The sequence below is a fragment of the Notechis scutatus genome, chromosome 3, assembly GCF_049901735.1.
Source record: "Notechis scutatus isolate UNSWTSFEM ecotype Mainland chromosome 3, rNotScu1.2, whole genome shotgun sequence".
Classification (NCBI taxonomy): Eukaryota; Metazoa; Chordata; class Lepidosauria; order Squamata; family Elapidae; genus Notechis; species Notechis scutatus.
The window spans coordinates 118,444,637-118,460,431 of NC_142011.1; the positions used below are offsets into that span (position 1 = coordinate 118,444,637).

General features: G+C 34.0%; 1 protein-coding gene across 1 annotated transcript in view; it reads left to right on the forward strand.

Moving 5' to 3' along the window:
* The first annotated feature begins 30 nt into the window (after nt 1-30).
* Nucleotides 31-15,795, forward strand: part of CFAP61 (cilia and flagella associated protein 61) — a 142,406-nt gene continuing 126,641 nt past the window's right edge. The window contains exons 1-7 of the mRNA XM_087961089.1: nt 31-143; nt 2,798-2,957; nt 3,058-3,208; nt 5,046-5,122; nt 8,025-8,092; nt 9,133-9,259; nt 15,584-15,716. Of these exons, the coding sequence (XP_087817215.1) occupies nt 2,806-2,957; nt 3,058-3,208; nt 5,046-5,122; nt 8,025-8,092; nt 9,133-9,259; nt 15,584-15,716 (708 nt within the window). The 5' untranslated portion in view covers nt 31-143; nt 2,798-2,805. The remainder of the gene's footprint in view (nt 144-2,797; nt 2,958-3,057; nt 3,209-5,045; nt 5,123-8,024; nt 8,093-9,132; nt 9,260-15,583; nt 15,717-15,795) is intronic.

Here is a 15,795-nt window from a genome sequence, read left to right on the forward strand (position 1 = left end):
AAACCTTGCGCCGTAGAAGGTTGGGCTTTTGGTTGCCATAGGAACAGACAAACAGCCCGCTCCGAGTGGATTCAGCGTCCGCAGCGGTTTTTGTTCTGCAGAGCTCCCGCGCCCGGTCCTGAAAGGTGGCCGCTTGTGGGGAGGTGAGCCTTGGATAGATAAGACTCCTACAGTTGGAAGCGGGCACTTCGTCACCCCGTCCAACTCTGCTCTTTCAAATATTATTTCTCGAATATACTGTTTTCGCCAGAAATTCCCAGGACACTGATGGCGAATGGAAGCAGAGCAATTATCAACGTGGGTGCTTATTTTGGCACGGCAACAATCCTTTCCCCGTGGGCTTTGAAAATTCTGTTATATTTGGATTAAATCTCAATTTGGTTTTAAAAGAAGAGGTATCAAACAAGGGCCAATCATGAGATAGGAACTACAGTCACCTTTAGTTAGTGATGACTGTCCAGCTTGTAAGTATAGGGCTGTAGGCTAGTTGATTAAGGGGACAAAATCCACCTGATATTGGAATAGATAGGCACGTTAGACCTGGCAGTGTACGAATAGTATCCAAGGGATACTATTAGCTTAAGTTTGGGATTTTAAAAAAAAATCCTAGGAAATAACAAAAGTCAGTTTTGTCTAGTGGTTATGTCACCAACCTAGAAAGTGGGAGACAGAGAGTCCTAGTCAGCTGGGTGACTTTGGGCCAGGCACTCGCTTCACAGAATTGTTGTGGGGAAAAGAGGAAAGTGTGTTGGATATGTTCACCACCTTGGGTTATTTGTAAAAGTAACAAAGGTAGGATATAAATAAATTAAAAACTTGTGTGTTATTGCCAAGAAAACTACAGAAATACGATCCAAAGAATCAAGCTTGATAGAGACATTAGTTCCGCCCACCAAGACATTAAAATATATTTCTAAAGACAGAGCCCTGATGATGGCTGTTAACAAACTTTTCTCTGCCATTCTAACCAAACTTTAATAAGCCTCTATAATTCACCCCTAATTTTACATCCATCAAAGATTAAGAGTCTTGTTTTAAATATAGAGTATCAATCAAGACTGTGCTCATCAGAGATCCCTAACCATAACCATAACCCTGGGACATTTATCTATCTACATACTACTAAACTAAACTACTATTCCTATAACATTTAACTGGGCAAAATGCGTAGGGTAAAGGTTTTGATACAAGTACTTCAAATGAGCTAACCTAAACAATACATCTAAAATCCAGGACCAATGATTCCTGTAGAATTGAAATTAGAAAAATTATCTGAAACATAAAAAATCATAAAAATCATAAAGAATTTTATGTCATAATGCAAAATGTCATCAAACATTTTCTGTGGTGAACTCCTGATGTTTGACTGTGCAAGAGCCAGTATTGCAGGGTAATTCTGCTGACTGCCAGCAGTTTGATCCTGACCACCTCAGAGATGACTGAGCCTTCCATCCTTCCAAGGTCAGTAAAATGAGGATCCAGATTGTTGGGAGCAATATGCTGACTCTAAACTGCTTAGAGCAGGGTGTCAAACACAAGGCCCGCTGGCCAAACCGCCCGCCAGACCTCATCTGATGGCCGCGGTGCCGCCGCCAGCCTTGCAGCCTCCCCTTTTTTTTTTCAATGAATTTACTCCGTGCCTGCATGGAGTAAATTCATTTTAAAAATGGCTCAAGTTAAAAAAAAAAATTTACTTACCTTCCGGGACCTGGCCCGACTTCTTCCTGCCCCGCACTGCTCCCTGGGTGTCGGACGTGACGTCATCACGTGACGTCCGCCCGACATCTCCAGGGATCAGAGGAGCGCGCGGACGCCGCGGAGAGGAGCAAGAAGAAAGAAGTAAAAGAAAGAAAGAAGTAAAAGGTAAGTAAAGTAAATGGAGGGGCAGATCACGCATCACTGATGATAACCTCCATGCTGTTTTGCGGATTGCTACAGCACAAGACCTAACGCCAAACATCGATGGACTGACCTTAGGAAACGATGTCAGCCATCTAGTCAGTAAAGTTAAAAAAAAGGTAATGCCTTGTGTTTTCCATATGTTTAATAAACAGTGTTTGGCAATATTTGTATGTTTAAAAAAATTAATGTTTGTTACCAAAAACATTTTTCAATACATTGTACAATAATTGTACATTTGAATATCTACTTGTCATTATTCTGACTATGTTTCTGCTTTCAGAGCTAGTTATTACTTACATTATTACAAAAAACAGTAATAATTGAATGCAGTGACATTAATTTATGATAATAAAGAGTGGACACATAGACCTACAGATACAACGGCCCTTTGATGGGGACCAAACTGCTGATGCGGCCCCCGATGAATTTGAGTTTGACACCCCTGGCTTAGAGAGAGCTGTAAAGCACTGTGAAGCGGTATATAAGTCTATAAGTGCTAAGTGCTTTATAGTTCAACCTGGGATATTTTCAGGGCAGATATATATCTCAAACTAAATTTCCCTAAATTCATAAGAGTTTTTGAAGTACATTAGAAACTCTGCCATTGTTTAAGCCATTGAGGAATCTGGTAAGGTAATACCTCTAAAATAATTATCCAAGAGTTCATGGGTGGTCTGGTTACAAACTAAAATTCAGCTCAGTTTACTTTGAAATAGGCACTATTGGATTATAAATTAAGTGTACTTCCATAAGGTTTAATTTCTTGACTGAAATATTTAAGGAATGCTGTGATTTTAAAATATTTCTGGAGATTAATTTTGGAACCATTTCAATAATATGTTTGATGATAAATGATAGTATTCAACGGGAATATTTGGTTATTGTTTTGTTACAGTATGCAGAATGTCTTCATCTACAAGAATCTCATCTACACCAGCATCTTTAGTTGTTTTAAGTGCCAGAAGGACAGAATCCCATGATATTCCTAATATTATCAGTCTCATGAACTATGATACAGAAAGATTGTTTGGCAGGATTAATGTCATATATCTTTTGTAAGTAACACAATTATAACACCTTCTCATATATCTTAAATAAAGAAATTGAATTCTCTTTTACTAATTTTACTTCAAAAACATAACATTTATTTTACAGAGAAAAAACTAATCTTGCAGTGACTGTGATTAATGACAAAAATGTAAGTGTTGCTCATGCTGCATTTTTGGATTATCCTAACTGGGGCTTTGTTGATGAAGCTAACTGGGAAGCATATATGAAACAAAGCTATCCTGAGACAAAGTGTACAGTAAGTATGGGGAAAAAATTTACTTGAAAATTCTAATTCTAATTCATTTTTGTATGTTCTCAGAGGAATAAATGCATTTTATTTTATTTTTAATTACAAGAAAACATGAAAAATCACTGTATTTTCACTGTATGGGTTTGTTAATTTGATAGGGGAGGGGAAGGAAGGAGGGAGGTTTTTTTTTATAATTATTAATAAGGGATTAAGTATTTTTAATTTTTATTTTTAATTAAATTTGATGTAATATTATTGGGTTTTAAGGGTTTTTTTTTATAGATATATATATTATATTTTAATAATATATTTTTTCAAAATAAATGTTAAAGAAAGGATCAGGGCAGTCTTCAAGAAGAGATAAGTGAGAGAGTGAATAACTTTTCACAGAGTTAACAAAGCTATTCTCCGGAGGCAAGACTGTTAGGGTTTGGGTTAGTGTCTGTTACTGTCCACAAAAATAATGTCAACAATAATAAATGCATTGAGGACATTGAAAAGTGAAATAGATGCACACACAGAGAAAGTGGATATTCTGAATTATAAATATTTTGCTTATAAGGTGTTTCAGCATAAGGAAACCAATGGGAAAGGTAGCAATGGGAAAGGTAGCAAGAGTGAGTACAAAAACTACAGGAGAATTAGTCTGGTAAGTGCTTGAGGCAATGTTTGGTAGCCTTCTGATTGAAGGGGTAGAAGATGTCGTAGTGAATCACATCTAGGAAATATAGGAAATATGCTTTATTTTGGGGCAGTTGATGTGCAGACCAATTTTTTGTTCTTTACTGTGTACTTAAGAAATGTATGAATATAAGAAATTTCTTTTGATTTAAAGAGAACATGATAGTGAATAGGGTTGAATCATGAATATGGAGACAAATTTAGCTGGAAAATAAATGAGCAATATGTGTAATGGAATAAGAAGGCAAGAAATGGTATCCTGCAAGTATTTGGGTCTTAGCATTAATCAGTTCATAAATGATTTATAATTTTGCACATCTAATGAGGAAGTAAAATTTACAGATGACACAAAATTATCTCAGGTACAGTAGTAAAATACCAAATGGATTGTAAAAATTCCAAAAGAAACACCGCAAGCTTAGTGACCGGGCCACTAAACAGCAATGGCAATTCAATGTTAGAGTTTTTAAACTTATGTCTATCAGAGTGATAGTTCAGATCATTTAAACTGTGTGCAGTAAAGAAAGCAAATTCCATGCTAGGGGTCCTTAGAAAAGGAATAGATTAGAAATAAGCCAATTATCAGTGTTGAATTGCAAAACAATAGATTAAGAGAGAGGGGAAGGTTGAGGAAATCATGGATGGACAAAGTTGATCAGATGCTCAAAGAGAGTTTAAAGAACAAAAGGCCGTCTGCCTCTATGATATGGTGGAAGCAAGAACACAACCTACAAGGATAGAAAGGTATGAATGATATGAAAGATATGAACAATGTTGATATAAATTAGATTTATCTATGTTAAACACTTATCTTTTTCTTATCTAAGGTCTTTGGAGAGTTTTTTGGGGGGAGCTCATTATTTATTACTCCTTTTCAGTGCTATGTGTAAAAATGTTTATGCAAAAAAAGGAACAGCATGGTATATATGTGTAGTCAGCTTTTGTGTTTACCCCACGTCAACATATAGTTCTAGGTAATGCAATAACTTGCAAAAAGGATAACAAAATACAGTAAACTTTAAAAATCCTTTAAAAAATTTTATAACTAAAATACTAGAATAGTTTGTTACAGTGTTGCATTCATTTTTACAAGAACAAAACTAAAGTTATTTTATTAACATGGAATGTTTTTATTAAGTTTGTAACTTTTTTTAATTCACAGCCTTTAAATACACTATTTATGCATCTATTTGTAGCAGCTGATGAATATTCAGTCAATTGTTGTCATGAAATTATGAAGTAAGTAAATTTTGTGAAGATCCTGTATGGGAACTTTCTTGGAATTTAAAAATTGAACCTGTCCTTGACATTGAATTCTAATACATTTCTGTTTAGAAGTTCTATTCTGAAAGTTGCAAAGGCTTATTCAAAGAATGGAATTGCAGTGTAGATCTCTTTCAAATTAGTAATATGTAAATGTGTATTTTTGTTTATTGGGTATTTGCAAAGCAATTGTCAGCCCTTATTGAATGTATGTATGTATTTATTTGATGTATACCAGATTATTGAGTAACCTTTTGCTAGCTTTCCTGGTAAACCAGATAGGAAACACAACTAGATGAACCACATCTACTCTATTGTGAGGCTTCATTAACAGAATTTTGCAAATCTGGAAGTACAAACTTTCCACCTGCCATTTTTAACTGCTAGATCCATTGAGGAGAGTCCTTCTTAAGTTTCTTTCTTTGACCATTAAACAATTAACAGGCTCGTTACTGTCTTATCTGACAATTTTCTAGATAGCATCTCTCCCCTTTCGTCAAGCTTATCCATGCATTCCATTACACTATTAAATACGGGTAGTCAAGATGGCTAATAGAAATAAACAGAAGTAGACTATATAAGCTTAAAATACCCACTTCCATACTGTGGTTCCTGCTCCCCTCTTCTTTAATTTCATATTATTATACTTAACATTATTTATTTTATTCCTTTGCTATTGTTACGTTCACATTTTTGTCACTTTTTTCCATTTTATTATTCTAAGCTTTCCAGAGTAGCCCCATGGACAGATGGGCAATTTAACAAACAAATAAATAAAATGAATTTGTATACTGCATATTTATCAATACATTGCATATACAGGTAGTCCTCAACTTATAGCCCTTCATTCAGCAACTGTTCAAAGTTATGATGGCACTGAATAAATGAAGATTCTCATTGGTCTTTAGAGTTCCAGCCATCCCAGCATCCCTGTTGTCATGTAATTGTAATTTGAGTTCTTGGTAACTGGCTTGTACTTATGAGTGGCAGTACTACCCCATGATCACATGGTTACCATTTTCTAACTTTCCTGGCAGCTTCCCCAGAAAACCAATGGGGAAGATAGGAGGAAAAGTCTTATTGCACTGGAGTAAGTCTTTCCCTCATGTACCCTTTCCTACCCATTATGTTCCCATACTGTGCTACAGCATCCCCACATATCATCTGCACTGTGCTGCATCCCCACACTCCAACTGTGATGTACATACCATCCCCAAACATTGCTGTCTGTCCCTCATGCGCCCCTGTGCATCTTCCCCAGTTCTCACCATGCCTCCCTCACACCCTTATGCATGCCCTTTGCACCCTTGCTGACCCTTGCTATGTCTTCCACATACCTTCCCAAAGCTTCATCACACCTCTCTTCTACCTTCCCTAACCTTTGCCACAACTTCCTTACACACCAAGCAGACCCCTCCTGACCCATGCAGTTTCTCTCACGCACACTCTCACACACTCCCAACGCATGTGGCACCTCTTATGCACCCCCTTAACCCTCACACATCCGCCCCAATCCTATCTGGCCAGCGTATCACCTCTCAAAAACTCCATTGCTCCTCCCACACATGGCAGCAGCCACTTACCTGCCTGCCAGCCTGAGACTTTCAACTTCCTGCCAACTTCCCCATTAACTTTGGTTGTGGGAAGCCAGCAGGAAGTTGCTTTGTCTAATGAGAGAGCCAGCTTGATCTAGTCATTAAGGCACCAGGCTAAAAACTGGGAGATCATAAATTGGAGTCCTGTCTTGGCACCAAAGCTGGCTAGGTGACCTTGGGCCATCCCTCTTTCTCCCAACCCACCTCACTGAGTTGTAAACAAACAAACAAATAAATGAATGTGACAAACATACTACCTCCTCCTCCTTTTTCCCAACAACAATCCACCTTACTGGGTTGTGGCTGGGGAAAATAGGAGGAGGAAGAAATATTCAGTATGTTTGTTGCCTTGAGTTAATTAGTTAGTTAGTTAGTTAGTTAGTTACAGCCCAGTGAGGTGGGTTGGGCTGAGAAAAAGGACCAGGTTGAGGATAGTTCATGTGGTAGCTATGAGTTGACACAGACTTGTGTGTAATCAAAGGACCAAATTTTCTTCAGTTTGTGTTTGTTTGTTTTTTAAATTATAAATAGCTATAATTGTTACATAGCAAAACTGCATTTTATTACCCATCATTCTGTTTTCTAGTTTACTGTTTTATTCCCTTTTGCACTATTGTAACACTATTTTATTCTCAGGTTTTTTGGTACACAGAATTGGACTGCCCAGGAACAAAACAGTTCTCTTCCTAAAATGTTCTCAGTAAGCTGGGTATAGCTTCTTATAACATGTGGAAAATCTGTTATAGAAAAAAAATATCTTTTGATCTAGACTTGATCTTTAACTTGACATGGAACCATAATCAGAACAGTAGCCATGTATACAGTTCAATAAGTTTACTTACCACATTTATATATTCCAAGCCTAATCTTGGGATTAGCAACTCAGCACTTTCTGCAGCCTCTTCCTCATTTATATTTAAAGTAAAAAATAAAAATAAAATGTTCTGAGGTTGTTGGTTTTTTTTTGAAAAATACAAGTCTTGCAACATCTTGCATGAATTCTCTAGAAAATTAGTTACGTTAATTTTTGGTCTTTTGGAATGGCAGCTCCATCTTGCAAATATTGGTGATCTTGTGTATCTGACACCATTTCATATGTTCACTTGATTCCTGTGCTCTGAACATACATTTATTTTTTGGTGGCGATTATATAGATGAAAATATTATTTTGCTGACCATTCTACTTTGATAAAGAAAATTAAAATATGACTGTTATTTTGGTGTACATAATTTGTTTAACTTAAAATAAACAGCAAATAAATAAAATACAATATTGTTCACAGGACTGTTTTTAAAACTGTACCAGAATTACATTTCGTATTTCTCTTCATACCATTTCAAGAGGAATTGGGTAAGGACTTGTCTACATTTTTTATGGCTCCTAAAATCTTTCTCTCTTTTTATTGACCCAATACAATTTTAAGAAATCAGTAGCAGATTCAGTTAGTTGCTATCTCTACCTCTATTATTTGCTACCTTTGTTAGTATCAGAACAAGCAGATTCTACATCCCATCTCCCTGGTTTTTCAGCTTGAAAACTGGATCCTATTATTTAGTGAACAAACAAACAAATAATTTTCCATGTGCTAGATAATTATTCTGTCCTGTGAGCAGTTACATTTGGAACACAAACAACAAACAAGCTATTAATTTTGAACATGCATGGGCAGTATTTGGCATTAAGAATCCAGCTGAAAAAATAACAAAGTAATAAAAATGTATTAAATTAAGGTCATGAGGGAAATGTATACTATAACAGAATATGTAGTATATAATAAGAATAAATCCTGTTACCAAAAAGAATAATAAAAATATATAGGAATTAGGATGTATGTGAAATGTCTGCTGTTTATAGTAATCTATTTTGTTTACTGGCTTTTGGCTTTGATATTAATAAGTACAAAATAAGAATGGATGATAATAATTCAATGAATCACCTAGCCTAGCCATTACTAGTTTATAACTTTTGCTTCCTCTCTTAGTAAATAACAAGATTGGGAATTGCAATTTAACCTCCTGATTTCCTAGATGACTGTAAACCACATTACCAGAAGAAGGGTTTAAATAACAGAGGAAACATTTTTTTTCCAGCATTTGAAGGATAGGAATTGGAATTAGAGGCCACTGAGTGACCTCTTGCTCCCATTCCAATACTTAATTTTGAATTTTGCCTTTGAATTTTAGTAGTATGATAATCTGAGTGCTGATGAGATGCAGACAGGATGTTGGGAGAACACATGTAGGCAGGGTTGCCCACCCCTGCTATATAACAACACTTTTTATTTAAATATTTTAAATTAATAATAATTTTAATGTCAGACATTAGAAACATTTAGCTGAAGAGTCAATGCATTATGTGAGTTACCTTTACTACATGTTTGTTGTCTTCAGGTATAGATTTGGCAGTAGCTTTTGAGCCCATGAGGAATCCTGTCAATTCATCTCTGATTATGGAATATAGTCTCCATGTGTCACACAGGCATCAGTATTGTCCTCAGTTGTATATTCGCTGTGCCAGGTAGTATCTACACTATGTGCAAGAGTGAATTAATCTTATGTTAGTATCTTCATTTATGTCTTTCAGTATTCCTTAATCATCTTTAATGCATTTATGCACATTGTATCACATTCTATTCAAATGTGCATTTTTGCTCTTGTTTTCTTAATGTACTTATTTATTTGTTTGATTTATTTGTATGATTCCATTCCAATTCTTCCCTACAAAAATTCTGCCACATTTCTTGGTCTGAGAGAGTGAATTTCCATGGCTGAGTATGGACCTAATATTGAATCTTCTCAGTTTTCATTCAATAATGACCAGAGTCTGCTGACACGGAGCTTAGTTATAAAAATTGTAATATGAATATTTTCTATGATAATAACTATGAAATTATTATGCTGTCAGTATTTGGGACTACTGCAGGGTTTTCATATAGTATATAATACCAATTTTTGTGTCATTCTTACCTGGTTTACTAGAATGGCTTTTCTACATGGGAATTGGTGATTTATCTTACAAGAATTTGTACTTGTGAAAAATCTCTCTGACATGCTAGTTGCTAACTTTGTGATGATCATGAAACTAATATAATTTGTTGTTGTTGAAGAAAGAGGAGGAATATTCTCTCAAAAGCAGTTTGAAACGACAGCACCTAGATGCTTGTTTAGTTTCTATGGTAACTGGCTAAATGTGCAAGTGTCCTCTTATATCTCTCTACTTTGAAACATATTTAAAAGGATTTAATATTGAAAAAAAAAGAAAATTGCTTTAATATCACATTTACCAACTTCACATGCTTATGCCATATAGTTTGTTTCTAAAAATAAATCATTTCATTCTATGTGATTTTTCACATTTTGACAGGTAGTAAATGAGTTGGGAGTAACCGATCATTAATTGACCACCAGAGGTCATCATAGACCTTTTAAAATAGATCTTGTGTTTGTTAGTGTACAGCATTTAGTGAAGTTGGGGTTAGCAAAACAAAAAGACAGACAAGGAGAAAGAAAAATCCAGCTTTTAAAATTCTCCTATAAAATGATTAGTGGAATAGGTAAACAACATAATGAATGAATCAAGGCTGGCTAATTTAAACTTTTAATCTTTGAAGGACTTGTGACTTATTTAAAGATTTCTGCCCCAAAATCCAGTGCCTAAGGTATTTGAAACTTTTGCAATCAGCAGCTAGAAAAACAAACCACTCTTAGCAAGAACTGTGTACACTTTCCATCCAAGGTAACTTACTATTTTAGCTTGCTTTAAAAAAAAGTATAGTTAATTTTACAGCATGTATAAAAATATATTTCAGGAAGCATATTTCCAGTTAAACAAATAGTACATCTGTACATCTAAAAATACATGCATGCTTTATATAAAAGAAAATAAACAAATATATAAATACTAATAAAATTTACACCTAGCAATTTGTACTTTGACAAGAAAAAACAATTTACATTCAATCAATTGAAACAATTGTTATCCAAAAATCCAAATATCTGATGAAATAATATGTGTTGATAAAAAGAATTTATTATTTCATCAAGCATTTATTATGATATGGGTGGATAATAATATAATATAATAATAATAGTGATTAACAAGATTAATTAAATAAAAATATGAACTATTCTTCTTTACGAGGACATGGTATCGTGCATGGAAAACCATCTTATTTATACTTGCAGTACACCAGACATCTAGGAAGCTTTGTGGAGGTTGTCCAAAAGAGCTCATAAAATCCATCATCAATCTGAATCAAATCTCATCGCATTCTATGTTCTATCTATGGAAAGATATATTTTTAATAATGGATTATCCTATAGATATCATTGAACATCTTTGGAAGTGCATTTTTATGTGGCCCCGGATCTGAGAGTCTATTGTTGCTTAATTACTATTATTGATAGCTGGCAGACATAGCACTGGAACTTTATTTTTTAAATGCTGAAATAGCTTATATCCTCCTTCACTGCCTGGCAAGAGTTAGAACTTAGCAAAACTGAATTTTGTTGGAAAACATTCAATAATGAATTTTGTTGAAAAAAATTCAATAATCATTATTCAACTATTTTACATTAAATTGATTCCCACTTGCATCATATGGAATTTCTCTCCATGAGATGCTTGGCTGGTTTCATTGAGGATACTTTAAAAACCTGTAAAACTTGAATTATATTTGTTGTTGAATTGTAAAATTGTTTCCTTTATAATTGTTAGATCATGGTATCAAATCTGGCTGTATAGAAAAATGTTCTCAGTAATAATCTTCCATGTTCCAATAATAATGTTCTTATGTTCCAAGTAATAATTCATATTACAATAATTCAATAAGGTATTAAACAATCTTTCTGGTCCTGTCCATTCATTTTATCTTCACATACTACTTTCCTCAAACTTCGCTAAATTGATTTGATTTTCATATTGTCCACCTGATGATATCTATATGTAGAATCTATGTTTCTTGCTTGAAGCAGATAAAGAATTCTGTTTGCAAAAATTTATTAAGTTATATCTTCAAGTACTGCATTTATCCATAGTATTCCCTAACAAACTGATCCCATTGCTAAGAGTCCTAACTAAAAGAAATATTTATTAGCTTTTACAATTTGTTTTATTTTGTGAGTCACTTTGGAAAGACTGTTGTCTTCAAAGATGAGAAAGGACTGATTCAATTAAATAATTAATACCCTTCTTAAAACAATAAGAAAGTCTTGATAAAATGTAGAGAAGTATTTTGTGCTCCGTAGTATTAAGCCATTGTTAACACTTACGGGTAATTGTACAACTCTCAACATTCAAATATTTGATACAGGTAGTAAACAACCTCTTAAGGTTTATTTCATATTCTAGGAACAGTACAAAATACATTATTGCTAGATATGAAGAAAGAAAGTCCATGGTATTTATTTATTTATTATTTATTAATTAAATTTATATGCCATCCATCTCACTTTTGCAACAATTCTGAATGGCTTACAAAATGATAAAAAGACAAAATAATTAAAACCACAAAATATTAAAGAAAGACTAAAAACCAAAAGGATAGGCAACATGGAGGTGGAGATCTTCTCTTCTCTCTACTCTGTCAGCCACACCCAGCATAAAGCATCCCTATCGGGACCCCAGGCCAGCCTGCAGAGTCAGGTTTTAAAGCTCTTCCTGAAGGCCAGGAAGGTGGGAGCTGATCTCACCTCCAGTGGGAGACTATTCCAAAGGCTGGGCCATAGGCTGCATAAGGCTATATCTTTTCAACAAATTTGATGGATTCCTATTGAAACAAGTGTGAGCTATTTAGTCTTTTGATGAAAGAAGCATGGAATCTGTCAAAAAAGAGAAGCCAATATTTAGTTTATCAGCACTATGAGAGTCATGAAGTCATGAAAAAGCAGGCAACGTATCATATTGAATATAATGTATTGTACATAACATGGCAAGGTATTCCTTTTTTCCATATTTTATCTATTTTTTTAAAAATAATAGTTATGACAATGTATTTTACATAATATTCATGTTTAATCTCGTCTGACTAGTATTACAGCTTGCAAATTCATCTAAGGAGGTTTTTTGGTAGGAGTGTGTGCTTTTTTTTCTGATTAAACAGTGATGTCTCTTTCCATGTTCTCACAGCTGCTTTAGAAACTTTTCCAAGGGCATGTTCACACAATATACGGTGATAATTGGGAGCAGATCCTGAAGCAGCTGTGCAAGCTTGGAAAAAGATGCAGCTGCTTTAGTGATTCAAAAAAGGGGCCAACACATTTCTCTAGAAAGTCTGCCAAGGATCACAAAGATTTCCAGCTTGTAATAAATAATAATTATACTAATATATAATGGCGTATGGTTCTGAGAAAATATATCATTACTTGGCAGCTCATGAAATGCCCACATATCTTGGACTACATATTTTTCTAAATATTATATGCAGTTACAGAATGTGGCGCACATGCTTCAGTATGTGAAAATGATCACTAAGAAGTGGTGTCAATATATCTGTGAATTTTACTGTAGTCAGTAGCACATAGATGCTGTGTGTATGTGTATTTAGATATATGTATATGTATGTATAAATGTATACATATACATTTATAAATTGGAAATCCTCAATTCTTCAATAAACAAGGCTAAGATACTAAATTATATTCCTCAATATAACCAAACTGTATATTCCACTTCCCTAATTGATTTACAGCTTAATAACTAGTTAGTTTGTGACTTCATATGAGAATATTTCCCATTTCAAAATGCTCAGATTGCTGCAGAATGATAAGTCAGAAGATAGGCAGTTAGAATTGTACTGATATTACAATTGTAGTTTATATTTGTATAATTTTGGTATGCCACACTTTGACAGAGTATGGAATATTTGTGTCTAAGATTTCTGGATATCCTAATTTTCATAGCAATTTAAAAGAAAAACTGTCCATTGGTAGCATTTAAAGTGATAAAATGATAAATAGTTAATGAATGTTGATCAATATTGCTAACCAATGATGATAACAATACAATATTTGAAAATAATCTTTGTCTTTAATGTCATAGATCAACTTTCAGCTTAGTATTAAGTCAGTTTGATACATAGTAGTTGCATTTCCTGAGATCAGTGGGTCTCTGAACATGACTCAAAATGTATTGAAGATTGTTTTAATTCAGGGGAAATATCTCAGCACATTTTTTTAAGCCTTGTCAACCTGAAAATGTAAAATTATGCCATTTCGTAGGCAAGGCTCCCTGGCTTCAGAAAAATTAGAGGCCAAGTCCAGGCTCAGCAACAAGCCATGAAACTAGGGAATTCAATAATGTAAAATTATTTACTGAGTGCAATGAAGAGGTAGAGCTACAGCTTTTATGTTCATTATAAATCTACCCCATAGCTTCGTCTCTGAGTCTTTTAAGTCCTGACATGGTTTTTCTCTCTCTTTTTTTTCCAGAACAAGGCCTATCTGTTCCACTCACATCTAGTCTGACTCTTTACTCTTACTCCTTTATGATCCTTGACTTGGGCAGGCTGGGAGTCTTCTTAGAAAACTATGTTTCGTTCCTTTGTATATTCCTTTTTTCATTTTATGTAGTTTCTCTTCCTTTTTATTTCTCATTCTTCTTTAAACTTATGTATTTAACTGAAACAGTGCAGAACTATTTCTTTCACTACTGATGCTACAGTAAGAGTACTTTAAGAAACGCCTTTCCCATTGATCATATTCTTGAAAGCAAGAAAAGTCAATATAAATAAATCTATCCTTGAATAAACTCCTGAAATCAGTGTTTTACTATACTGCACAATTATATATAGGACTTAAGCCAGAAGGATACTGTATCAGTTCAATTTTAAAAATCCCCTAGATTTCTAATGCCTTCTCTTTGCTTTATGACATGTGTGTTCAGAAACTCCCCACTTTTTCCCTGACCAGATTGTTATAATAATGCCAAATGACTTCTGGGGTATTCAGTTACAAGTATATTTTTATTTTATCTTAGAGATGATTTTTCAGATAGGCACAACATATCATATTTCATTCCAGAAATTTTTCTGCTGTGTTGTTGAATCTTAAAATAAGACATTTATTTCTTTTATATACAATACATTATTTATAATTGGAAGGGCGCTTTATTATAAATGTAGCTCAGACAAGTAAAGATATAATTCAAGTTGCTAGTTCAAATGAGACTCCATCCAACCAAACACATGTTTAAATATGTGTTGTGTTTAATCTGTCTTGTTGTGTGTTGACAATTAGCACAGCTCATGTTTAGATAATAATCGGTAAGCATTTCAGGTACCAGATTATATTTGCATTTTTAAAATGGTTTTAACAGCCATTATACTATTTGGTCCAGTAGCCTTCAGTATAAAATCATAGAATTAATTTTAATAATAGGATTAAAAAGGTTATTTTGACTATTAATTCTACAGTGAATTGATTAATAAACCAAAGATAGTTGTGTTAATGGGTAATCTGAATGCAAGACTTTGATTTGGTGCTGCATGTTTGCTGTTAAATCATAACTCTGTCATACTAAGATGTAAATCCAAATACTGGTAGCTGAGATTGTACTGTCTAGCAGTGGCTGAAGAAAGACACTTTTCTCGTCTCTTATATTAATTTACATATTATTGTGTTAGACCTTTATATTAAAATGGATTAAGAAGTTTGCATCTGCTATAACCATCTATCATAATTTAGGAAACTATCATTTCTGCATAAGATTTTATGTTATCTTGCAAAATGTCCATTTATGATGTTTATTGATGCCTTTTGTTTATCCATTATACTTAATTATTTAAAACAAAAATAGAATCCTAAATTATTTTTGTTATTTTTAAAAGGATAATCTTATTTGTAGGGTAGAAGACCATGATGATCTTACACCAATCTTTTCACGGCATAACGATATTCTAAGGCAAACCTATGGAGACTATTTCCTCGCTGAATTGATAGAAGCTCAAGATGAAAATAATCTTGCTGTAGTTTGTGAGGTAAGACTTTGATAATAATAGTGAGTTACTGGATAAACTACTTGTCTGATTTTTAAAAATGACAAATTGGATTCATTCA